Consider the following 25,893-nt stretch of genomic DNA (forward strand, 5'->3'; position numbering starts at 1 on the left):
ATTTACCAAGTGATAATTTGAAGGAGTGAAAAAAGAAAGAAGTGAAAAATCGAAGAAAGAAAAAATTTTAGAAGAGAAAATGAAGAAATCACGAATAGGAACAAGTTGAAAATGATGATGAAGAAGAAATAATAATATGAAGAGGAGATGATTAAATTGTAAAGAAGAAGAAGAAAAATAATAAGTAAAAAATTGTCTGCAACATTCAAGGACAAACCTGAAATTTATGAAAATATTAAGGACTTTTTGATTTTGTTACAGGGCCACAAATAATTTGATGTTTTATTATATTTATAGAGATTAACCTAAATTAAAAGTTAATATGATCTAAATGAAATATTAATTATATATGATATGATTTAATTAATTAATTTAATATTAATTTATTGATTAATTTTTATAAATATAACAAAACACCAAAATATTTACGGCCCGTGTAATAAAATAAAAAACCCATAATATTTTCAAAAATTTCAGGTTTGCCTTTGAATAATGCTGACCATTTTTCACTTTTTTTCTTCTTTATAATTTATTCATCTCCTTTTCATATTATTAGTTTCTTCGTACTATTACTTCTTTATTTTACAATTTCTTCATTTCCTCTTCTAGAATTCCTTTCTTCTTCATTTCTCATCTTTTATTCTTTTTTTTCTTGGTACAAGATTAGATCATTTAGACTAGGTACAAGGGTACAAGGTCATTTAGACTTGTTATGAGATCGTTTAGACTAGGTAGAATGGTACAAGATCATTTAAGCTTGGGTACAAAATCGTTTAGACTTACTACGAAATAGTTTAGATTTACTACGGGATTGTTTAGATTAGGTAGAAGGGTACAAGATCGTTTAGACTTGTATAAGAGTGCAAGATCATTTAGATTTGTTAGGAGATCGTTTAAATTTGCTACGAAATCATTTAAACTTGCTACGATATCGTTGCTAAGAGATAGTTTAGATTGGGTACGAGATCACTTAGGCTGGGTATGAGATCATTTTTTAACACATGTGTGACTGATTAATTGTGGGATATTTTTGTTATTTCACTTAATGAGCTTGTGTACTTTTTCCTTTTTAAAAATTGTTTGTGTAAATATTTTCGAGCTTTGTTTTATTATTGAAAAAACCCCTAATTTATTTTTATTTAATTTAATAAGAACAAAAATATTATTATTGTTATAATATCTAAAATAGAAATAGAAAGGAGTTAAACCCTATACTATTCTCCCTCTCTCTGCCGCAACCTCACGCCGCCACGCCAACCCCCATCAAATGCTTTTTCTTCTCTTTGTTGCTTCTTTTTTGTTTTCCCCATTCAACCGAGGGTTAAGTTCTTGATTCGGCTTGCCCACTCTAACTTGAAACCCGACTTATATTGGACGCAAAATTTGATTCTTACCTTGCGGAGGCCCTGAAGCGCACCTCCGTCTCTCTCGAAAGCGAGACCTTCTTTCAATCGATTGAAAGCCATCGCCAGTCTCTGTTTCAGCTTCCAGCTGACGTTTCGGAGATACCCAACAAAACCCTGTTTCTTTTCTCTGCCATTCGTGATTCGCAGGTTCATTTTCTCTTTGTTGGCTTCGTTTGATTGAAAAATGTGCATGTTGTAGAACAAAACTTCACCGTTTTTGCACACCTCACATTATAGTTTGATTACAGGATTGCTTCCAATTTTTGTATTGTGTTAAATTTTCAGCTTTATTGCTATAGGTCTGAGGGTGGGTTCGTTAGTGTTTGAGGCATTTGGTAGCTAGGAGTAATTTAGTAAAACTAGAAGAAAAGTTTTTTACTGAATATAGCAATTTGATTGGATTTCTGCTTATCCTTCAATTTATTGTACATGCTGATGCTATCCTTAGATTAGATAAGTATGCTTGTTATATTTCTAGCTGATGGTGTTGTAATAGCAGGAATTATTATGTCGCTTTTTAAACTTTCAAGAAATGGTGTTCGGATGTTAAAAGAGCTCTTCATAGGTATGGTGTCTTCTCTCATCTTTAAGTACTGTATATTATTGATTTCTTAGTGCACATCAATTTGGAAGACATGCTAGCTGGTCTTCTAAGTCACTAGTATGAGTGCCTTTTGACTTTCTGATTGAACTCTATTCAGCAGTTTTTGTGACAAGCCTTTGAGGAAGAAGATTGATTATCATGCGTGTGCGTTCCTAGGATGAAAACAATTTCACTAACCATAAAGAGATACAAATTTGAAGGATAAAACATTCTTCTGATGGCCATAGAGTTACAAAAGGTCCTTCCAAATGTTGTTAAAGCCCACTTTCTCATCACTTTTTCTTAGTCATTCCGATTCCAAGTTTTCAACTTGTATTGTTTTCCCTCCAAGTTTTCAACTTGTATTGTTTTCCCTCCAAGTTTTCAACTTGTATTGTTCTCCCTCCAAGTTTTCAACTTGTATTGTTCTCCCTCCAAGTTTTCAACTTGTATTGTTCTCCCTCCAAGTTTTCAACTTGTATTGTTCTCCCTCCAAGTTTTCAACTTGTATTGTTCTCCCTCCAAGTTTTCAACTTGTATTGTTCTCCCTCCAAGTTTTCAACTTGTATTGTTCTCCCTCCAAGTTTTCAACTTGTATTGTTCTCCCTTGCTTCTATTCTTTCAACAACCCTTTCACAATCACAATTCAACCGTAGAATTCCGAAGAACCTAAAGGGTGGAATTCACTTTACTTTTTCAACACATCTAGGATCTGATTCTTTGTTCCATTTGAAAAATGATCGTTACCTAATTGTCTTGGTTTGGATTCCTTGTCATGTTGGTTTAGGACTTGTTCGCTGAAGATTTATTTATTTATTTTTAAAATTTATTCTTTTGTAAGAGACAAAAAAGTATATTCACATAAAGATAAAAGAACACCCTATAGGCAAGGGGTAGAGTTGCAAAGAAAACTGTTGGAACCCAATCTTGATGTTCAAGTAATTGAGTTTATTGATAGTATTTGTAGATAGAATCACAGTACATGAACAATGAAACTATAGAATCAAATTGATGAAATATCAATCCGAGATTAGGGCACTTCCTCTCTGTTATCCTATCTCTCAAGGATGAAACAGAAATCAACTAAACTTCAAAACTCTAACTGACTCTCCCTCCAAAACTAAAATACTATTTATACTAGTATTTAAAATGGACCCATTTACCCTCACACGTGCCACACTTTTCCTTCTTTCCCTTTATGCTATATTGATGTATGATAGGGGTCTATCATTACATTCCCTCTTCAAATTCACCTTGTCCTCAAGGTGAAACTCAAGAAACCGTTGCTGCATCTCATCATAAGGTTCCCAAGTGGCCTCATGTCTTGGTAGCCCCTTCCAACTGACTAGCACATCCCATCCGCCTGCCTTATTTTTCAAATACCCATACACTTCTTCAGGTGATGCTCTCCACTCATGATTCCCAGTTATGTATGACATATCTTGTTGCACTCATTGTATTCACCCAATATCTTCTTCAATTGCGAAACATGGAACACAGGATGAATACTTGCCGTACTCGGTAGATCCAACTTATATGCCATAGGCCCTACCCGTTCAAGGATTTTATAGGGACCAAAGAATTGAGACAACTTTTCATTCCTTTTCTTCCGTAATGATACTTGTCTATATGGTCTTATCTTCAGAAACACCATGTCTCCCACTTGATATTCTACTTTTCTTTGTTTCAAATCCGCATATTTCTTCATTTTTTCTTGAGCAATCCTGAGATGCTCCTTCAATGCTCCCAAGGCTGTATCTCTCTCTTTAAGTTGTTCATCAAGTGTTGAATTAGGAGTATCTCTGTTTCCTAATAAACCAAGGGAGGTGGTAATCGACATAGACTGCTTGAAAGGGTGTTATCCTTAAAATCTTTGGTACGTCGTATTGTACCAATACTCTGCCCAATGTAGCCATCTCACCACTCTTTTGGTCTTTCGCCACAAAAAAACAACGAAGATAGTTTTCAACTCCTCGATTGACCACTTCAGTTTGGCCTTCCGATTGTGGATGGTATGCGAGCTTTGATTCGATCTAGTACCTGCCATTCTAAATAGCTCCTTCCAGAAGTTACTCAAGAACACCTTGTCATTGTCTGGATACTATGAAATTAGGATAACTGTGAAGTCTGACCACCTCCTTAACAAATAAATCAGCTACTGTTTTAGCTTTATAAGGGTGCTTCAATGCCAAGAAATGACCATCATATTTATTGAATAACTTCAAATCCATTGAATTTAGGCAGCCCTTCAATTAAATCCATGGATATATCATTCTATACATTGTTTAGAATTTCCGGAGGTAATAATAGGCCTCCATGTGACAAAGCCAAGGATTTGTTTTTCTGACAAACCAAACACTCTTCACAATATTTCTTGACTTCTTGCTTCATACCTTCCCAATAAGCAAATCGCTTATAAGTTCTCAAAAACCCTGAATGGCCTCCAAACAAGGAGTCATGATATGTGTGCAAGATGGTGGGAATTAGTGTTGATGATTTAGATATCACCAACCTGTTTTTGTACCTCAACATTTCTTGTTCAATGGAATACTTATTCCCTCTGTTTTCATCTCCTTTCTTTACCTCTTCCATAATTTTCTTCAAGCGTTCAACTTTCTCTACTTCTTCCTTAATTACTGCAGATCAATCAGAGTTGGAGCAGTCAAATAGCAAAGATGAAAGGCTGGTGGCATTTTGGACAAGGCATCGGTTGCTTTGTTCTCTAATATGAGTTTATACACCACCTCAAAGGAATAGCCTAGTAGTTTAGCTATCCATTTCTGGTGCTGAGGCTGAATCAGTCTTTGCTCTAATAGAAACTTCAACGATCTTTGATCAGTCTTCACTACAAACTTTCTCCCAAGTAAGTATGGCCTCCACCTCTGCATGACTAAGACTACTACCATTAATTCCCTTTCACACACAGGTTTAGCCCTGTCTCTCATGGCTTACGTATGACTGTAATAAGCAATAGGCCATTTAGCTTGAATCAACGTTGCACCTATTCCATAACTAGAGGCATCGGTCTCGATTTCAAAAGGCACATTGAAATCTGGTAGGGCTAGAACAGGTAGAGTCATCATGGCATTTTGTAATTTTGTGAAAGCTTCCCGAGTTTCCTCGGTCCATTTGAACCTACCAATCTTCAATAAGTGGGTTAATGGTGCAGCTAATGTCCCATAGTGCTGAACAAACTTTCGTTAGTATCCTGTCAAGCCTAGGACTCGAACATTCTTAGTTATCAGCCATTCTCTAATAGCTCGAATCTTTTCTGGGTCTACTTCAACTCCTTGACCAGAAATGACGTGCCCCAAATAATCTACTCGTGTTCTTGCAAAATTGCATTTTTTTCTTGTTGGCATACAATTCCTTCTTTCTTATACTTCCAAAGCCAACCCCAAATGTTGTAGATGTTCTTCTAGATCTCTACTGTATATTAGAATATCATAAAAAAAACACCAATATGAACTTCCTCAAATATGGTCTGAATATGGTGTTCATCAAGGATTGGAAGGTTGAAGGTGCATTAGTCAGCCCAAAAGGCATGACCATGAATTCATAATGCCTTTCGTGAGTTTGGACTGCCGACTTTTCTATGTCATCCACACTCATCCGGATTTGATGATACCCTGCTTTCAAATCAATCTTCGAAAACCATTATGCTCCATTTAACTCATCAAAGAGTTCTTCAATTACTGGTATGGGAAATTTATCTGGTATAGTCACATTGTTCAGTGCTCGGTAATCCACATAGAAACACCAACTCCCATCTTTCTTTTTCACCAATAGCACGGGGCTAGAGTATGGAATTGTACTCGGACGTATGCCCCTGATGACAGCATCTCATGCACTATTTCTCCATTTTGGCCTTTTGTTGATAAGCATATCTATATGGACGAACATTCACCGGGTTTGTACCCTTTTTAAGGTGAATGTGATGCTCTATATCTCTTCTCAGTGGTAATGTCTCAGGCCAAGTAAAGACATGATGTAGCCTAAGTAGCCTCAAGGAGAAATCCTCCAAGAACGAACCAAGAATGTAGATCTTTTATTAGAATGATTAATGCGTTTCATACAAAAGGAGAAGACTCCTACTTATAGAGTTCTATTACAATTGGGGGTAAAAATGGAATTAACCTAGAATATTACCTAATTACCCAATTAACCCTTAGTCTTCTTACATCATTCTACCCCTCTAAAACGAAAACTCGTCCCAAGTTTTAGTAGCCTCAAGGAGAAATCCTCCAAGAACGAACCAAGAATGTAGATCTTTTATTAGAATGATTAATGCGTTTCATACAAGAGGAGAAGACTCCTACTTATAGAGTTCTATTACAATTGGGGGTAAAAATGGAATTAACCTAGAATATTACCTAATTACCCAATTAACCCTTAGTCTTCTTACATCATTCTACCCCTCTAAAACGAAAACTCGTCCCAAGTTTTAGAAAGAAGAAATCTATGAAGCAAAAAAGAAAAAGAAGAATGAAATAAACTTGTTCAACGGAGTATGACCAAACCAAGCTCCTACATTTTAAACAAAAATATTATGATCGAAGGGATAAAATCGAAAGAAAAAATCAAATATGGCCACTAAAAGATGAACTTCTCCATTGGTCGTAAACTTGGAAAAGATGTTTACTTCAATCTCACTCAAAACCATATTCAAAGAACAAATTTCAAAAGAATCAGCTTTTGAAGAAAACTCTTCAAAAATCACATTTTCTTTATCATTCGGTTCAAGTTCTTTGACAATTTGAAGATTCATTTCCACACTGCAACCAATGTGTCGTTGTTCTTGTTCGATTTTTGCTCGGTGTTCAATAGTTCTTTTTCATCTTCTTCGTTGGATTTTTCTTCACTTGAGATCATTTCCAAATCAACATTTTCAAATTCTTGTTCTTCAATTTTATCTTCAAGATTTTCTATTTGAAAATTTCCAACGTGATTCCTTCGTTTTTTTTCTTTCGTATATGAAACAAATTCGTTCTTGAACTCTTGATGAATTGATTGTTGAGTCATTTCTCCCAATGAACATTGAATTTCTTTTATTGTTTTCTTTATTTCTTCCAACGTTGCAGGATCGAAGTAGTGCTTTTGTTGAATTCTTGAATGTGTTGCAATCTCATAGCGGGTATAAGACTCATCCATTGATTTTCTTGAATCAATCTTTCTTGATCGTGTTTCATAACCAAAAGAGTAATTTTGAGTCTCGGATGTTCTTCTTGGATGGTAAAAATTCATTCTAGATGATTCTTGACGATTCTTTAATTCATCCAACTTCCAATCTTTATGTTGATTTCTTGAAAAATAGGTTTGATTGGATCGTTGGGCCATTTTTTGGTATTGTCACCTTCTTATTCTGTCCCAAACTGCCTTAGAAAAGTCGTTGGAGTCACTAGAATCACTAGAATCAAATTCCCAATTTGGATAATGATAGGTTCTTTGAGAAAATTGAGCATGACTAAAATTGGTATGTTGAAATTCTTCTTCCGAATCACTTGAATAAGAACTCCAGCATTGTTTATGGAAGTAAAATTGATTTTCTTGTCTTCTGTTGGTTTTTTTCTTGGGCATCTTCTTTGATTGATAGAAGTCCATTCTTAATAAATTTTGAAAAATCTTTGGTCTCTTCTTTCTTTCTTGGAATTTCAAGGGTTCCCCATAATTAGATGTGTTGTTTGGAAACAAGCACAACACTCAAAGCTCCCTCTCGTGTTGGCGCCAACAAGAGTTTCCCGGTCTTCCACCGGCGGCAGTCAACTTTGGCCCAGACAGTTTGCTCTGATACCAATTTGATGTAGCCTAAGTAACCTCAAGGAGAAATCCTCTAAGAACCAAGAATGTAGATCTTTTATTAGAATGATTAATGCGTTTCATACGAGAGGAAAAGACTCCTATTTATAGAGTTCTATTACAATTGGGGGTAAAAAGGAAATTAACCTAGAATATTACCTAATTACCCAATTAACCCTTAGTCTTCTTACATCAAGACATCTTCGAATTTCTTTAGTACTACTTGTACAAATTCTTCTACTGTCAACTCCTCTTCTATGTCATTCTTCTCTGTTAAAGATGCTCCCCCTTCTATGGCACGACATTCAACTAAAAATCCTTGTTCAGAATCATCCCAAGTTTTCATCATATTTTTCATTCACCCTGGTTTTAGTTAAACTAGGGTCCCCTTTTATAACCACCTTCTTTCCTTGGTGTAAGAATGTCATAGTCAAGTTTTTCCAGTCCACTTCTGTTATACCCAATGAGTATAACCACTGCATTCCCAATATCACGTCTACCCCTCCTAACTCCAATGGTAGAAAGTTTGCTACTATTTTCCACTCATTGAACGACAACTCTACTGCTTCACACACTCCCTTCCCCTTTATTGCTGTTCCGGATCCCAATATAACACCATAGTGTGAAATGTCTTTTGTTGCTAATCGTAGAGCATCTAATAATTTCTCTGAGATGAAATTGTGGACAGCACCATGATCAATCAGTACAATTACTTCGTCTTGAATTTTTCCTCACCTTCATAGTACCAGGATTCGATAGGGCTACAACCGAATTGATTGACAATTCTACAATTGCCTTGCTTTCCTTTGCTAATTCCACAACACTCAACTCTTTGCTTTCTGGATCTGCCTCTTCTATGATCTCTAGCTCTTCATTATTGGCCTTTACCACGAACATTCTAAGCTCCTTTGTTCTTTAGCTTTACATTTATGATCAGACGAATGCTTCTCATTACAACGAAAACATAAGCTCTTCTCTCTGGCCTGAAACTTTGCATCAGATAATCTTTTGGATGGCCCTTCCTTTTTGTTTTCACAGGCCGCTACTCCTCTCAAAGTGATGGTTCTCATTGGGAATGTTGTATTACTTTTACTATTATTTGCATTTGCAGTCATATTAGGTTTAACACTAGGTGAAGGGTAAGAAGGATATTTACCTCCAGCATATCCTTTGAGATTTGCTTCTGCTTATGATTTCCCAGTTCTCTACTCGTTGAGCCAACCACATCATTTGAGCCTAACCAACCGGTTCACAGAATTCGACTTCTGCCTTAATCCATGGTAACAAACCATTCATAAACGTTTCCTCAATCACCTTATCCTGCAAATCTGATAGAGGTGCCATCAATTTATCGAAGAGATTTCGATATTCTTCCACTGTGGATTCTTGTTTGATTCTCAAGAATTGGCCACATATCGATCCCTCCCTAATTGATCGGAATCGCATCAGTAATCTCTCCTTCATCGACCAATTCGTGAATTTCTCACGCTCCTCTTGCGCTCTATATTAGTTCAACGCTGGTCCTGCGAAAATGATAGGAAACTGATTATCGCAACTATCATTTTCTCCAATTCAGTCAACTTATGAATTTGAAAGTATCGATCCGCGCGAGAAAGCCACGAATCTGGATCTTTGCCGTTGAAAACCGGCATCTCTACTTTCTTGAACTTATTTCGGTCATTGTTCTTCTTGTCGTCCTCTTTTTCGTTTGATTTCGGTTCTACGACTACTTCACGTATCTTCACTTTTGTCTTACTTGATGATTCGTTCGATTCTCGCGTCGTCGTCGACTGTTATTTCATGATACTTTCGATGTAATTTAAGATCATTTGTTGCTGCTGCTGACTCTTCTCGTTCTGAAGGTTTATTTGTTCCATATGCTTCGTGAATTTTGCTTCAATCTCCGGCAATTGTTGTAATTCTTCTCTAATACTTGCGATCTCTTGTTCGACGACCTTGAATCTTTCTTCTACTTTCTTCGCCATCTTCCTTCGCTTGCCCAGGATGAACACGCTCTGATACCAATATGTTGGGACCCGATCTTGATGTTCAAGTAATTGAGTTTATTGATAGTATTTGTAGATAGAATCACAGTACATAAACAATGAAACTATAGAATCGAATTGATGAAATATCAATCCAAGATTAGGGCACTTCCTCTCTATTATCCTATCTCTCAAGGATGAAACAGAAATCAACTAAACTTCAAAACTCTAACCGACTTTCCCTCCAAAACTAAAATACTATTTATACTAGTATTTACAATGGACTCTTTTACCCTCACACGTGCAACTCTTTTCCTTCTTTCCCTTTCTGCTATATATTATGATAGGGGGTCTATCAAAAACCTCTTCCTAGAGAACCACTAAAGTAAATTCTTTCGATTGTTAAGAATCATGGTAAGGCTAAAGTTTTATTTGGATAAGAGTAATAAGGTTAGGATCACAAAAGAATTCTGTGTGAATTACAGACCACCAAGAAGCACTATGCTGCCACTCGTACGAAAAGATTCAAAAGAAAACTTAGTTTCTTTCTTTCCATAGGTTCCAAGAAAGAGTTTTAACTGCACGTGGCCGAACTATCTTCCATTTTCCTTTAAAGCACCAACCCTCAAGCACTTCCACTAGCCAATGAATGATTCTTCTTGGCAAACAATAGACAACGCCGAATTCGTTGAAAATGATCAACCACCCATTAACAGCAAAAGGACAATGAAGGAAGAGATGGTCTGGAGAATTTCTGTAAGAAATTATGAAAGTTCAAGTTACCCAGGAATTGAGAGATTTTGGAGGAGGTTTACATCTACTTTCATTGCCTTTAAATACAGACCACACAGTTGGCTATGCTTAGTATTAGTGTTTCAGAGCACAAAGTTCCTTTATTCAATTTTTCTACACAGTTTTTTGTTTTTGCCTTTTGTTTTCCCAAGTTAGAGTTCGTGCTATATGTGATGTAGCTTTTGTTGTTTCTGATTAACTTTATTCCTTTTTGTTCTCTACCAGGGAATTCATTACTAGTGACTAAAGCAAGTCACGTTCGAGGCCCTTTTTTCAAATACTTGCGTACTCTGGTTAGTTAACTTCTGTGATTGATATTAGATTTTCTTTCTGTCGTTTAGTTGAATATTCAAACTATTTTGTTTGGTCAAGTTCACAATATATAGCTAGTATGAATTAAGTATTAGCTACACCAGTTCATAGGCCAATAGACATGAACTTTTGGGATTATAATATCTCTTTAATTGCCAACCTAAGCATTTTAATCATAGGCCAATATATCTCGATTTCTTATAAAAATATATCTTTGATCAAAAGGGTAGAGGTTTGAATGTCTACCCACACGTGGTAAAATTTCCCCTTAATTGGATATGGTAAGCTATTTTCCTTGCTTGTTATATTTGCTTAAGAATTTTAATATTAGGTATGCTTTCAATTTGTGATCAAGTGTGGAATTTATTATCAAAGAAAAATTAATCAATGTCAATTAGAAATTTGGACTTTGTCGCGTGTGTGTGTGTTTTCTTCACGAGCATCTGTCTCTAGATTATTTTGAAAATAACTTCTTTCCCCTGGGCTTTTGGTTGTTTTTCTCTTTGCACTTGCTATTTTTCTACAAATGGTTCCTATAAGTAAAGAAACATTCATTTCATCTCAATTGGAAGTTGGAAGCTATTCCAGATTTATTATTTCTAAAAGAAAATCATGAAAATTCTGATCTTTGCTGTGGCTTAAAATTTATTATTTAATATTATTATAAATTGCTTCCAAAATTTTGTGATAAATTATATTTTTTTTGTCTTAAAACATTTATTATTATATTTCAGTTATAGTTAAGGACAAATAGGAAGATTCTAGAATAAAGTCGAATTTGGGTAGGTAAATGGTACTTATGAAGGATACTTCAATTTTTTAGTGGGACTCGATATGCATGCTGTAGTTATTATTATTGGTTAATAACAATGGATCCTTAGTCATGGTTAAGAGTAAGTAGGCTGTAGATTCTAGAATAAAGTTGAATTTGGGTAGGTAATTTATAATTATAAAAGATACTTCAATTTTTTAATGGGACCCGGTATGCACACTTGTTGTTATTAGAGGTTAGTAATAGAGGGATCCTTTATTTCTTTTCTCAGCCACAGCCACAGCCACAAGTTCAGGTGCTTCAAGGTTTCAAATGGCAGGAACAGCGACTGTATTCTACCTCAGGTCCCCAGAATGGCTGTAATGAAGAGAATGAACCAAAAGAAACGTAAGTTCTTTTAGCCTTTAACATTACATATACATTTTTTGATTATTTTTTCTTTTTCTTTTTGTTCTCTTTGAAACGAAAACGAGACTATTCATTGATATGATGAATCTAATAAGCAAAGTACATGAGAGGAAACAAAACAAAAACTACAATTGATTATACAACTGATTTTTACAACCAAAATCTTAATTCACGAGAATACCATTAGGAAAATGAAAATCCTAGGCAACCTTACTTTTCAATGTCAAGCTGAAGCCAGTATCTTCTCTTGTGAAATTGTGTTATCGCTTTGGCGTTAAATAATATAGACTGACATCCCGAGTAAAAACATAACTTAAAAGTTTCTCTGTGGTCTGCATTTGAGTTATTCTGTTGATTCTTCTCTACCAGAAACTGTGATTTGCAGGATATCTGTCACGTTTGTCCTTAAGGATGGAGAAGAGCAACAAATTGAAGTTCCTGTTGGAATGTCCATGTTAGAAGCTGCTCATCAAAACGATATAGAACTTGAAGGTAAGGAGTTTGATTCACCCCCTCCTGAAAAAGCTTATGCACTATCCTCCGTTTCCCATGATTTAAACATTTATTTTACATAGCTAAACATAGTACATTATGGCATGTGGCTCTTGAGTTTTTGTTTCATCACTAGAAACTGTTTTATCTCTCAAACCAGGAGCATGCGAAGGTTCACTAGCTTGTTCAACTTGTCATGTTATAGTGATGGTAAGTTGCTTTCTCTCTCTTTCTATCTCTCAACAATTCTAGACTGGAATTTTGTGTAAAATCTGATTAAATCATGTCAGGATATGGACTACTACAATAAAATAGAAGAACCAGTTGACGAGGAGAATGACATGTTGGATCTGGCATTCGGGCTTACAGAAACGTGAGTTTCTTGCTCATAAATTTATGACTTATTTTGATATATCCTTTGATTTTTGGAGTATAGACTGTTCATTTAATTTCACTAAAAGTTATAGTTCCACCCCGATGTTTTAAAATATTTCAATCAAATTTCTCTTTGTCGACACTCTAGAAACTGAATAACTAGATGATAGCGTGACATTTCAGACAAACATTATACGGGTGAGACATGAAATGTCAAGTGAATATATCTCACCACATGAGTTTCTAATGCAAGCAAAGTTGAATATCTAATCATAAAAAGAGCTGCAAACTCCTGTCATTATATTTGTTTAAGTGCCACATCGCTCTCTCCTATTTGATTTGAAAGGGTTTTTTAGTACCAACTCTAAAATTTTGAAAGGTAGAGAATGAAATTGGAGCTTTGACAAAACTGAAAATAATGACTATCTCAATAGATTAAATGATATGTTGACTTATTTTTATTTGCCTTAACTTTGACATCTGAAAAGTGATGAATATACTTCATAGATCAAATGATTTGTCAACCTATTTTTTGTTGGTATTAACTTTATTGGGGTACTGCAGGTCTCGTTTGGGATGTCAAGTTATTGCAAAGCCTGAACTTGATGGAATTCGTTTAGCCATTCCTGCAGCTACCAGAAATTTTGCTGTTGATGGCTTTACTCCAAAGCCACACTAAGCATTTTGCCATAATCAGAGGAGGATCAAACAAAAGGTTTAACCCACTAGTTTTGCCTCATGAGTCAATTTATCTCTGCTTTCATGGTTCAAAATATGTTAGAATCTGTTTTAAGAATTGACTACACTTATCTTCTATTCTTTTGGAAATGTAGCTGATATGTCACGATCAAATTCCATAAAAGAAAGAAATATTTAAAATTTTTGACTAAGCTCTGGCGACAGGTCAATAATTTATTTAAAAGTTCTTGGTGATCCTTCATTTCTTTGTTTTCTTCTTGTATATGCAATTTTTTCTGTTTCGTTCCTCTTTTCCACACTATTTGGTGGGCATTGGCTTGTGGGCACATTTGATCCACCTTGAAGGTAGTGATATCTTAACCATCGAGCTATATGCTCATATTTGAAAGACTTGTTATAACTTGTTTTACCGAAAAATTTCAAGTGTACTTTTTTCCAACTAAAATAAATACAAACGAGAATTTTACGTAGTACACGTTTACAAAAGAAAAAGTATGCTTTGTAGTTATGTTTTCCATATGTTTTTGAACTCCTTATTACCTTTCAGTTGACCTAAACATAGCGTAATTGGTCGAGATCAGAAATTTTAATCTTTCCACCTCAGGGCAGTAGTTGGACTGGAGAAGAAAAGTTTAAAATAGATATGCTTTGTCTAGAAAAATAGTACATAAGATTGATTGTACTTTAAAGAAAGAAGGATGTGGATATGAGATACGGATGTAGTGACAACTTTTTTGACAAATTAAGGATGTGGATACAATTAAGGGTGATCATCGGTTGGACGGGGGGCGGTTTTTGTACAAGAGGAGAAATCGATCACTGATCTTTAACAATTTGAACCGATTGGCTGAACCACGGGTCAGTTTGGTTTTTCCCGGCTGAGATGAAGAAAGAAGTGAAATCTCGGGGCTAATATCGGTGTTTCCCGGCCTAGATGAAGGAAGAAGTGAAATCCCAAGGCTAATCTTGGTGTTTCCCGACTGAGATGAAGGACATAAAGCTTTAGAGATTGAGTTCTTAGTCTAATCCTAGTGCTTGTCCGGTTGGGATGGAAGGCAAATTAGTTAAGAAGCCTAGAAGTCGGGCCATCTTAGGATCGTGTTTGGTTGAGATTGGAAATTATTTATATATTTATGATATTTTTAAATTTTGGTTGGGTTTGGTTGGCAAGGATATAAATTCGGCAGGTTGGTTCAACTCTCTTAAATTGACAGTCATTTTTTCATAAAAACCAACCGCTAAGTGTTGGTTCGTCGGTTTCGGTCATTTTGATTGGTTTTCGGGTGTCAATGTTCACCCATAGACACAATTAAAAATCAAGAGTCATTTAAGTATATGGATTTATATGTCGAAAGAAATGAGCTCAATGTATTTGAATTTAATTTATTGTTTGTGTTCTATATTATTGTGTTTTTAATATGTTTAATAAATGTTCAATACATGTTTATAAATAAATGATGCATCAATCACATAGGTTTCAAAACTTGTGGATTTGGGGGCTTTAGTATAGGAAGTTTGAGCTCGTAGACCCATTTTGCCAAATGGTTGCACTTTTATTAGGAATATGACGTTCTATGGTGCAAGGTTATCTTATTGTGAAAGTTTGAATTGTTCCATTTAGAATGGACCCTGATCGGAGTCAACACCACACTAGGTCTTTGTATAGAGGAATTGTTGCCAGTTCCTCTCGTGTCTCAATTTATTCGTTGTTAGGTCAGGGAATGGGAGAGATACTCTTTCCTAGAAGATTTGTGGTTTTGTGAGTCCTCTTCGTTATGTTTTCTCCATTTATACTGGTTATCTTTCTTGAACAATGCTTCGGTGATGGTTGTTTTTGGCTCAGTTTTTCCCATGTTCTTTTTCTAATAGAGAAATGAGCAATATTATTGGCCTTCTTTCCTCATTGGGGGAGGTTTAGTGTTGTGTTGGTAGAAGGGATATTCACTTGCGATGTCCTAACCCTTTGGAGGGTTTTCTTGTCATTCTTTCTTCCTTTATTTGGTCAACCATTCTCCCTTGAGAAAGTAGGTTTTTGTCTTGATGTGGAGGATAAATATTTCCAAGAAGATGAACCATTTGGTCTGTTAAGCCCTCCATGGCATGATGAACAGTGAATACCGTAGACAAGGTGTGAAGGAAAATGCTGAATTTGATGAGGTCTTAGTGGTATTGTCTTTATAAGGGAGCTATTGAAGATCATCTACTTGGGAGTAGTGACTTTGCTTATGTCATGCGTTACTTTTCTAATCTAAACCAAATTAGAGAATTTTACCAAATTTTAGAGAATTTTATGAATGTTTAGAAGTTGTGAATATAAGAAGGTAAATACTCTATATATATATAGCAAACTAATCATTGTCCTAATTAATAAAAGAAACTAATCTTAATTCTAATAAATAAAAAAAATTAATGCTAATCCTAATAGATTAAGGATTTGACCATAATATCTTATGTCATTCTCTCTCCAAAAAGAAAATAAAAAACTTGTGGAGTTTTAAAACAAAAATAAAAAAGTAAGCCAATCAAATGGTAGCAGCTAAAAACATCCCACATATTCATCAAGAATATCTCATTTCTATGATTCTCATCAATCAATCTTAGAGCTAATGTGGTAAAAGTAACGCTTTTTTTTTTCTCATAAAATGAATAAAAGTTCATTCTGTAAGTGTGATGAAAGTCCAATTATGGTTGGATTTTTATTTCTTCGGCCGGTTTAGGTATGAGCTAGATGACAGATTCTATTAATATTGGATGGAGTTCAAAATGGAGCTAGGGAAGGATATGATTTTGGGTCAAAATGTGTGGGTCATGGGCTAAGAAAACCAAATTTTGTTTTGTTTGGAATAGATTGAGTCATCTGGGATGGGATAAGAGAAGGAGAATGGATGGATGAATTGAGAAATATAATTATGAAACCAGGTGTGGAAATGTGCCTTTTGATTCGGGATAGAAAAAGAAATTTGGAAACAAGTTTCACCAAGTCGCTTATCTCGTAGTACTGCTGCTTTATCTTCTTCTATCTTTTGAACAATTGTGAATGGGATGTTAATTGTCTTCCAATTATTTCCTTCGTCAGCCAAGCAATTTACTCTTCCTTTTCTGTCGGGTGTTTATTTTCGATCAGCTTTGCCTTGTCGGCAATTTCACCTAAGTACTTAAATGTAATTATGTGTGGGTTTTCCGATTTTTCCTCCAAGTTAGCTTATGCCTTCTTCATTGTGAAAATAGCTTCGTTTTCTTTTTCATTAACTTTTTCTTCTCCCATACTGAAATCTTTCTTGCACATTTTTACCTTTTTTTCCTCAGCTCATCTTCTTCATTTTTTGTCCCTAAAATGCTGCCAAATTGAGATTGCTTTACTCAGCACTTTTTTTTTTTGGTTGTCTTTTTTCTATTATCTCAATGAAGTCAGCTACAATCTGATTCTTTTGCATATTTTTCTAATTTTGTTAATAAAGAATTTGTTTGTACCCTGTTGGTAAGGATCTAATTTTCATCATCTTCAACGTTTATTGCCAATTTCTTATTGGTCCTTTTGTCCATCAACTTTCTATTCAACTGAATTTGTTTCCACTTAACCAACACCCTTGATTTCAACGGGAAGACAATTAGTTTTACTTTTTTGTCTTTTGGTGTGTTCAAACAATCGAAACTTTTTCCAACTTTCCTTATCCAATCGAGCAAAGTTTCTAAGTTAGAATTGCCACTGAACAGAGGTATGTGAATTTATCCTCTCGTCTTTCTTCTAAAATTTATGAAAATATCGTCTTCCTACTCAAATTGGTCTATCGCTTTCTCTTTCGAATGAAAAACTTCTTTTCGCACTGTTTAGGGGGGGCTTCTTCGTTCGAGGAAAACATAAGAGTTTTGATATTTTTGTCATTTTTGTTATTCCGTTCCGAACTGTATTCATCAAAGTAATGATTGGGTGAGTGATTAGGTGTAGATTACGCTCACCTAATCACAACTATCTAGGCACATTTTTTTATTGGACAACTCTCTGAATTGCAAAAAGATAGGAGAAATTGTGAAAACTAGCCACAATTAAGTTTTGGTCTTATAAAACTAGCACTCTCTTTGAAAAATCATTCAAAAAAAATTTCTTGGTCCATCACGGACGAGATTGACCATTAAGATTTGTTAAAAAAATTAAAAATTTCCAACTTATATCGTTTGTTTTGGACCTCTAAGTACATAGAGATTACACCGAAATTCTAGTAATATTTTCAAATCTTCCCAAATCTTATATATTTTTTTTAAAAAAATTTAAACTCGATCATTTTTACTAAATATTAGATCCAATTCTTATGTTCCATCTAAACTTTCATTTAAAGATATAAGAAATTACTAAGATTTTGATATACATTTAGGTAAGATTTTGATATAATATTTGATCAATACAACCGAATTGCATCCCATGCACACGTGGGCAACCATGAATGTTGACAATTGCTTGGGCACACTCTTGCACAAGAGATGGATGGACACATAGGTTACCATAAATATTTCTCCTTTTATATATCTGCAAAATAAAATCTAAATATAACAAAAACAACAAAGCTAATTTTTTTTTAGAAGAAGCTTTGGAGGTATTAAGGCAAGCCTCAAACAACAAACAACAAAGCTAATTAAACGTTATAGGTTGCACATGTCACTAATCTTTACCCAACTTATCAAAATTATGAACGGAATGCACAATCCTTTTTACACAAAATTAAATCAACATATGCCAAAAACCAACACCCATTCATTTTCTTTTCAAATATTTTAAAAAATAGTAAAATATTGAAACTACTTAAAAAAATTCATCAAACTTAACTAACTTTCTTTTTTAGTTTTATGTCTTAAAAAAATACAAGAAAATTAATGAAAATGTTTTGTATACTTATTTTTAAAAATGATTACAGAAAACAATCTTTAGAATAACTTGTTTTAAAAAATGCAATAATTATCGTATTTTTCAATTTTTTTTTTAAATTATGAACATGAATTATTGAATTTTTAAAATACAACCAAACACAAAATTTAAATTTTAAATTTAAATTTCAAAATTTTAAATGAGAACCAAACATGTTTTTGAGTACAATGAAAAAAAACTGATTTTTGTTTTCTGTTGATTTTTTTTCCTAAAACAAATTTCAGATCACAAACCAAATGAGACCTAAAGATCACGAACCAAACAAGGCCTTAGGTGTAGTTTAATAACTATTTTATTTCTTTTTTATTTTTGAGTTTTTTTTTTCGATTTAGGTTTTAAACATTTTTTAGTTTGTGTTTTTAAAGAACAAAAAACCAAACCATGTTTTTTTCTTTCTTGTTTCTTCTATCTTACTACGTCTGCAATCAAATTTATGCTCAGATCGACGATATTGAAAAACATGACAAACCAAGGAGAGGGTGACAAACCAAGGAGTGGGAGACAAAGACGATTTGTGTGAGAGAACCAAATGGAACAAGAGAGCAACGAACGAAGAAGAGTTGAGACTACGCATTTTCCGAGCTGGGAAGGAATTTGAAGAAGGGAAGGAAGATCGAAAACTTCACATATGTATGACATCGACAAAGAGTCCAATTAAAAAAATTTTAAAATAGGTCAAGGGTGCAGTTTTCCTTAATACTCGTCCCTTCACCATCTCTTATAACTTAAAAGTCTTCATTTTTTTTTCTTCTTCTTCTTTATTATTAAAAGAAAAAAGATAAAAACATGTAGAAAAGTATATATGAAAACTAATGAAGAAATAAAAGCTAAACAAAGCCACTTGGAAATTTTGTTTAAGGTTAAAACTTCTAGCAAGTTCAAGTTCCGAAATTTGCAAGAGGCAAATTAGTAAAAGGCAAGATGCTTGCTCTACAAGTTATTCCTATATGTATTCAAATTTCAAAAACTCCTCCAAATCCAACATCTCTTCCAGAGAGAGCTTCAATTTTCGCCATCATCAACGACTAGTTATTGTTCGAACGATTTATCGAGAACCCGATCTCTGTGTGTACTCTGCAACTAGCTGAGAGAATGAGGACGTCTTGTCTTCGAGCAATCTTGTTGGAATGTCATACTCCTCAATGAGTCCTGCATGCCAAGTAATGAAAATCAACTTGTGTATCAATGAGTTAAATAGTTTGGTGGACTATGAATATCGATACAAACCATGACTTAAAAGCAAAACCATATCACTGCTAAGCACTGAAGTTATCCGATGTGCAATCGTTATGACTGTACAGTCGGAAAAGTGTTGCCGTAGAGTCTGTTGAATCAAATTATCTGTAGCTGTATCAACCGATGCAGTGGCTTCGTCAAGGACCAACACTTTACTCTTCTTGAGTAGCACACGACCAAGGCAAACGAGTTGCCTCTGACCCATGCTCCAATTTTCTCCATTCTCACTGACTGCATTTCATTTTTAAACGAAACAAGTTTCAATAACTACACATCATTGGAAACTACCAAACTATCAGTAAATATACCTGTTGAATCCAGCTTTCCTTCCTTCTTTCTCACTTCATCTCCAAGTTGGCATTTATCCAGTGCCTGATGCATCGATGAAATATTTGATCCCTTGGGACGGTACAAAAAAAAAAACAAAACAGAAACTTTATTTTAGGAAATGATTAGAAGAGGAAAGCATGTTACCTCCCAAATGTCTTCATCTGCGTATTCTTCAAGGGGATCAAGATTGCTCCGCACGGTGCCTTCAAACATAGTAGGATCCTGAGGGATGATACTGAGTTTGGACCGCAAATCATGAAGACCAATTGTTGTTATGTTGACATTATCAACCACAATATGACCAGCTACAGGATCGACTATCCGGAAAAGTGTTTGTATTAGAGTTGATTTGCCACTTCCTGTTCTCCCAACAATGCCAGTTTTCTTTCCACCTGGAAAAGTACATGTAACACCTCGCAACACAAGAGGTAGTTGTGGCGCATAACGAACCTATGTGATACACAACAATTAGAAAAAATTCAAGAAAGAATCACAACATCAGATTTGAGAGTTGTTGGCATCAAAGGGCACCAAAAAGAAAAAAGAAAAAATGAAAATACCTGCAGATTATGAAGTTCAATTTCTCCAAATGCTGGCCAACTTTGATCTGGACGATTTTCTTCGATAATTAGAGGTGGCTCACTAGGGATAGAAGTATATTGAAATATTCTCTCAACTGATATGATTTTGTTCTCCATATTGCAAAGGTTCCATATTAGCCAAGCTTGCAACATATTGAGGTTAAGTCCATAGGTTACAGACAAGCCGGCAATGCCTTCAGTTCAACGGGTAAAAGTAATAAGAATTAGTTGGTTAGGGAAAGGAAGAAAAGTAACTTAAAAGATCATTGTTTGATGATAGACGAGCGTGAACAATGTACCTGGATCAATGACTCCCACAGGGATAGATATCAAAAAGATTAAAGAGGAAGCAAATGTAATGGAGGACAATAGATCAAGACGGAAACAAAGCCATTCCATTGCCGCTGCTGTGTGGAACTTGGGTCGAGAGTATGCATCAGTCAGTTTCATATTGGTGTCTTGGAATCTCGACTCTTGATCAAAGCTCCTAATAGTTGTTGATCCAGAAATTGTTTCAGAGAATAGTTGGATCACTGGAGCTTTGCATACTCCAATCAGCCGTGATAATTCTCGTGCCGATGGAATATAATATTGCTGCATAATAAAAGCTCAATGTTAGGTAACACATAGCAGAAGATCTAAAGATTTTTGTTTTCTTTATGTAACTTTCCTATCAAGACAAACCAGAAGGCCAGAAGGTATACCTCATACCAAATGCACAAAGCCATCACAGGGATAAAGATAATGAAAACTTGCCATGCAACTTGAGACATTACTGCTATAATTCCTACAAGCTGAATAACATTGAAGCAAAAGGCCCCAACTCGAAATGGTATATCCATATCAAGGGTACTTTGGTCTGTGGAGGCCTGTAAACAAAAATACAGTATGTACCAATTATTATGAATACGGGTTTCAAGAGACTAATCGAAAAGCATCATGAACATAAATTCACTCACTCTATTGAGAATTCTTCCACTTGGAGTAGCATCGAAGAATGACATGGGAGCACGAAAGATGCTTGTATGCATTTTAACGAAAAGTTCAGTTGCTGCTTTAAAACCAGCTGTAACGAGAAGAGCTGACCTCAAGAGGACACACAAGGAGCTTCCAACAGACAAAGCAACGTAGACAATAATCAATCGAGAGGTAGAGACAGGGGGTTCCATATCCTCTGAAACAGGAGTAGCCCATGCCATCCAATAATTGCTTCCAATTTGAAGAATTTGAAAGAGAGCCTGACCAAACAATATAATGGGCACGAGAGCTCCACCATAAGCAGACTTGATATATTTCCAGTAAACTGGAAATCCAACTTTTCCTTTCTCTCTCTCTTCTTCCTGTACAAGCTGTCCTTTTGACTTAGAGGCATCAACTGCCTTCCCATCTTGTATATCTGATTTATCATCCTCATGTGTAATTCCATTAGTACTAATCACAGATTCGTCTTCCTTACTAGTAGATTTTTTAGAAGAATCTCCTTCCACAGAATTAATGGCTGATAATGCTTCCTCGTGTGCACCAACAAGTGCCATAAAGTCGGTTCCAGAGCGAAGAATTTCTTCGTATTTTCCAGCTTGTGTGATTCTTCCATCTTTCATGACCTTTCAGTAATGAATTTCCCAAGCTTAGATGTAAAAGTGAAAGAAAATAACGGAAAACAAAGATAGAAGTCTTCATCTACTTACCAAGATAAGATCAGCTGCTGGCAAAAATTCAACTTGATGAGTAACATAAATAACTGTTTTTGAACTCAAAACACCAAGGAGACATTCCTGTTAGGATAATACCACACGTTATTGTAAATTCACAGATGAAGTCCTAAAGATTAATCTTACGTACACTCATATTAGTCTGAAAGAAGGAATAGCATAAACTCATAAAACAAAAATGAAAAGTAAACAAGAAACGAAATTACCTTGAAGAGGTGAGAACCTGTATGAGCATCAACCGCACTGAATGGATCATCAAACAAGTAAATATCAACATCTTGGTACAAGGCACGAGCAATTTGAATTCTTTGCTTCTGTCCACCACTTAAATTGATTCCTCTTTCTCCTATTACCGTCTGGTCACCAAATGCAAGAATTTCAAGGTCCTTTTCTAGACAACATGCTTCAAGAACTCTTTTGTACCTTTCTCTGTCCATCTCTTTGGAAAAGAGTATGTTGTCCTCAATCTTTCCACTCTGTATCCATGGTGATTGAGCTACATAGGCCTTACTACCACACACTCTCAGGTTCCCTGATATTTTAGGTACTTCACCCAGGATACAAGATAGCAAGCTGGACTTCCCTGAGCCTACCGTACCACAAACAGCAACTCGCATGCCGCGTTCGACTTTGAAATTAATATCTCGCAATGTCAGGTTTGAAGAAGATGAATCCCAAGAAAAGTTTCCATTCACTATCTCAACTGCTGTAGTAGAACTACCCCTTGGAAGCCTCTCTATAATATCAGCCTGCAAGTCATCAAGACGAAGGAACGCCACTATTCTATCAAGCGAAACTTTTGTTTGAACCACCATAGAGATTGTGTCAGGAAGATTATAGATTGGTTCTTGAAGAATCCTAAATGTTGCAAGCGCAGATAATACTTTGCCAGACTCTAATGGGATCCCCACAAGCATACATGTCCCAAAAGTGATTACAGATACAAATGTTGGGGCACCCCAAAACACAAATGTTGTAACTGACAATGTATAAAGGAACTTCTTCAACCATCCTGCCTCAATATTCCTAAGTTCTGATATCTTAGATAGAAACTTCATCTCCCATCCCTGAAGCTTAAGAATCCTCATATTTCTCAAGATTTCAGATGTCGCCTTCATCCTTTTGTCTTTTGACTCCATTATCTTGTCCTGAAACTTCTCCTGCAACTTTCCCAATGGGATATTTATCAACATAATAGCTATAGTTGCAACAAAAGCTGAAATTGAAGCAAGACCAAGATTTTTATACAAAACCAACAGGGCCAGTCCAACTTGAAAAACCACCAGCCAAACATCATGCATATACCAACTGAAGTCACCAACCCTCTCGGCATCTACAGTCATGAAGTTGATGATCTCCCCACTTGTGTGCTGTTGTCTTGACTGGCAAGAAAGGGTCAGGCCCTTGTTGTAGATCATGGCAACCAATGCAGCTCTAACCCTTATTCCAACTTGTTGCACCCTAAAGAACCAATGCCTCATTGCAAGACACTCTACGAGTTTTGCCAGGAAAAATACACAGGCTAAAACATAGCCTTCATTTTCAAAATCTCGGTGACCGTTGAGATATTGAACAAAAGTGTCAATAAGATAGGGGCCAACATATGTAGCCAATGTGTAAATGAAGGCGAACAAAGCAGTTAAAAGTATCTCTTTCCAAGCCGTGTAGAGTAGACACTTGGCCAAAGAAAGAGTGGTGACTCTGTTGATTGTTCCACACTCAGACTCGAGCTTGTTTCTCAGAATCTGAAAGATCCCAGAAACAGCATCACGGCTTGCAAGTTGAGGAATATCCTCGAGATCCAATGCCTTTTTCTTTCCAGTTGCAATCAGAGGACCCATCCAAGAGAATGAAAGGATACTCAAAATTCCAGCAGTCTCGTAAGGGGTCACAGTTTCTTCTCCTTTGCAGTTCTTCAGCTCGACACTGCCATTACTGAGAGTAGTGTACCTTGTTTCACCATTTAAAAGGTGTTCTTCAAGAGGGTCTTGCCCACTCACACTCTTCCCAAAGAACCCAACATATATGATCAGCAAACCAGAGACAACCGATATAACATCAGAAACCAAGTATCTAACGGGCAAGGAATGAGTTTGGCTATAATGAACCGAATCCACAGTAAGACAGTAACAAGAAACAGCAAAGTAAGAAACCCACCAGACTCTCAAATGAATTGTAAACTTCAACTTTCCAATTTTGGAAACTTGAGAATGTAAGCAAAAGGAAACTGTACCCCATGCAAGTGCTTTCAACCCAAAATCCAAAAGGGTCACCAGAGATTCCTCAGACCAACCATTTCTATACCAGTAGAAGCAATCAAGAGAAAAGAAAACAAGATTGAAAACAGAAATAACGAGGCAACACATGAAAGTTCCCTTAACGTACAAACACCCCGTCTCTGTTTGACGTTGCCCACAACCTGCCTTCAACTTTAAGCACACCCATAAGAAGCAAAAAACAAGCAACAAAACCAAGTGAACCAAACCAGACAGGCCGTGAGCTAAAATGGGTTCAAGGAGGAAGTGAGCAGCAGAGCTCACAGGGCCATGAAAGAATAAGTTGGTTAAGCTTAGCATAGAGTAATCAAATGAACCCATGATTGAAAAAGCTTTCTAGGATGATGGGTGTGCTATAAAACTCAGCTAAGGTTTAAACTCAATCCAAGTGAAGAATGATGAAGAAACTCCTCAGCTTCTAAAGTTTTATATTATTCAAAGAAACAGAGAGAAAAAGAGTCAAATTTTACTACCTTCGACAAGGATGCAGCGTGGTGCGCAAGAATCAGGGATTGATAGTAACGATAAAAAAAAAAGGACGAAAGAGGCTAAAACAGAGGGTGAAAGCGACTTAAAAATAAAATGCCATGCGTTTCCCCTTTCTACTTTCTAGGCAATGGGCAGAGACAAAGACAACTTGTAGTGAAGAAGATAATAAGAAAAAAACGGAAAACCTTTTCTCCTATTTTTTTTGTACTTTCCTAATCCCAAGTGCTTCACTGATTGGGGATTAAAATAAAATATTTCTTCAGAGAAAAATCAACAGAAACCTCAATAACGCAATCGACATGTGGGGTTACAGAAAAGAACAAGGCTGAGCAAGAATGAATTAAAAACTAACCAGACCCATTAAAGAATTTTCCTGCAAAGTGGTTGACTTGACTCTTGGAGCACAAGGATGGGGAAATTCCGCAATAAGAATTGGAGAGAAAGTGAGAGTGAAAAGAAAAGAGTATGAGAAGTCAAAATTGACGGCCATTTGAGAGCCCCATTGGAGATTATGTGAAGCGCAAGGAACGTTTGAAATTGCAAAAAATCGATGAGACTGACCATTGGTTCTGAGGGAAGTTGAAGAAAGTAGGGTCAGGGAGGATTGATTGGTTATATAATCTCTGCCTTGTTTTGTGCAACAAATTGTATTTAAAAAGTTTACAAGGAAAGTTGAGGTTGTTTTACTTCATTCAAAAAATGTAGGAGATAGGTTTATGATGTTAAATTTC

The 25,893-nt window shown here is 35.6% G+C and overlaps 2 protein-coding genes across 5 annotated transcripts; one reads left to right on the forward strand and one right to left on the reverse strand.

The window, feature by feature from the left end:
- Nucleotides 1-1,198: 1,198 nt before the first annotated feature.
- On the forward strand, nucleotides 1,199-13,861 carry LOC103501227 (uncharacterized). 4 transcript variants are annotated; one of them, XM_017047466.2, is made up of 8 exons: nucleotides 1,199-1,553; nucleotides 1,906-1,971; nucleotides 10,788-10,855; nucleotides 11,918-12,033; nucleotides 12,440-12,546; nucleotides 12,707-12,756; nucleotides 12,837-12,919; nucleotides 13,486-13,861. In XM_017047466.2, exons 2-8 carry the CDS (start codon nucleotides 1,914-1,916, stop codon nucleotides 13,598-13,600), a joined length of 597 nt encoding a protein of 198 aa, XP_016902955.1. In that variant the 5' UTR covers nucleotides 1,199-1,553; nucleotides 1,906-1,913; the 3' UTR covers nucleotides 13,601-13,861. The 4 variants fall into 4 exon arrangements, with proteins under 4 accessions (XP_016902955.1, XP_008462965.1, XP_050935455.1 ...); XM_008464743.3 differs by having other exon boundaries at nucleotides 1,203-1,553; nucleotides 11,924-12,033; XM_051079498.1 differs by lacking the exons at nucleotides 1,199-1,553; nucleotides 1,906-1,971 and adding an exon at nucleotides 10,328-10,579.
- Nucleotides 13,862-19,366: 5,505 nt separating this feature from the next.
- Nucleotides 19,367-25,159, reverse strand: LOC103501226 (ABC transporter C family member 3-like). Its single transcript, XM_008464742.3, has 10 exons — nucleotides 22,604-25,159; nucleotides 22,374-22,460; nucleotides 21,645-22,289; nucleotides 21,390-21,554; nucleotides 20,985-21,279; nucleotides 20,665-20,879; nucleotides 20,249-20,554; nucleotides 20,083-20,146; nucleotides 19,766-20,005; nucleotides 19,367-19,687 (listed from the first exon to the last, which is right to left on the reverse strand). The coding sequence occupies exons 1-10, from the start codon at nucleotides 24,992-24,994 to the stop codon at nucleotides 19,584-19,586; spliced, it is 4,512 nt and encodes a 1,503-aa protein (XP_008462964.3). The 5' UTR covers nucleotides 24,995-25,159; the 3' UTR covers nucleotides 19,367-19,583.
- Between the last annotated feature and the right edge of the window lie 734 nt (nucleotides 25,160-25,893).

The sequence above is a fragment of the Cucumis melo genome, chromosome 1 (assembly GCF_025177605.1).
Source record: "Cucumis melo cultivar AY chromosome 1, USDA_Cmelo_AY_1.0, whole genome shotgun sequence".
In the NCBI taxonomy this organism is placed as follows: domain Eukaryota; kingdom Viridiplantae; phylum Streptophyta; class Magnoliopsida; order Cucurbitales; family Cucurbitaceae; genus Cucumis; species Cucumis melo.

Excerpts from the sequence above, each read along its gene's own strand:
- LOC103501227 (XM_017047466.2), top strand. The coding sequence starts at position 1,914 with ATGTCGCTTTTTAAACTTTCAAGAAATGGTGTTCGGATGTTAAAAGAG. Across the intron at positions 12,034-12,439 it reads GAGAATGAACCAAAAGAAAC|GATATCTGTCACGTTTGTCC; the intron begins GTAAGTTCTTTT and ends TGTGATTTGCAG. Across the intron at positions 12,920-13,485 it reads GCATTCGGGCTTACAGAAAC|GTCTCGTTTGGGATGTCAAG; the intron begins GTGAGTTTCTTG and ends GGGGTACTGCAG.
- LOC103501226 (XM_008464742.3), bottom strand. The coding sequence starts at position 24,994 with ATGGGTTCATTTGATTACTCTATGCTAAGCTTAACCAACTTATTCTTT. Across the intron at positions 20,147-20,248 it reads CAGATGAAGACATTTGGGAG|GCACTGGATAAATGCCAACT; the intron begins GTAACATGCTTT and ends TCGATGCATCAG. Across the intron at positions 19,688-19,765 it reads GGTTTTGCTTTTAAGTCATG|GACTCATTGAGGAGTATGAC; the intron begins GTTTGTATCGAT and ends CTTGGCATGCAG.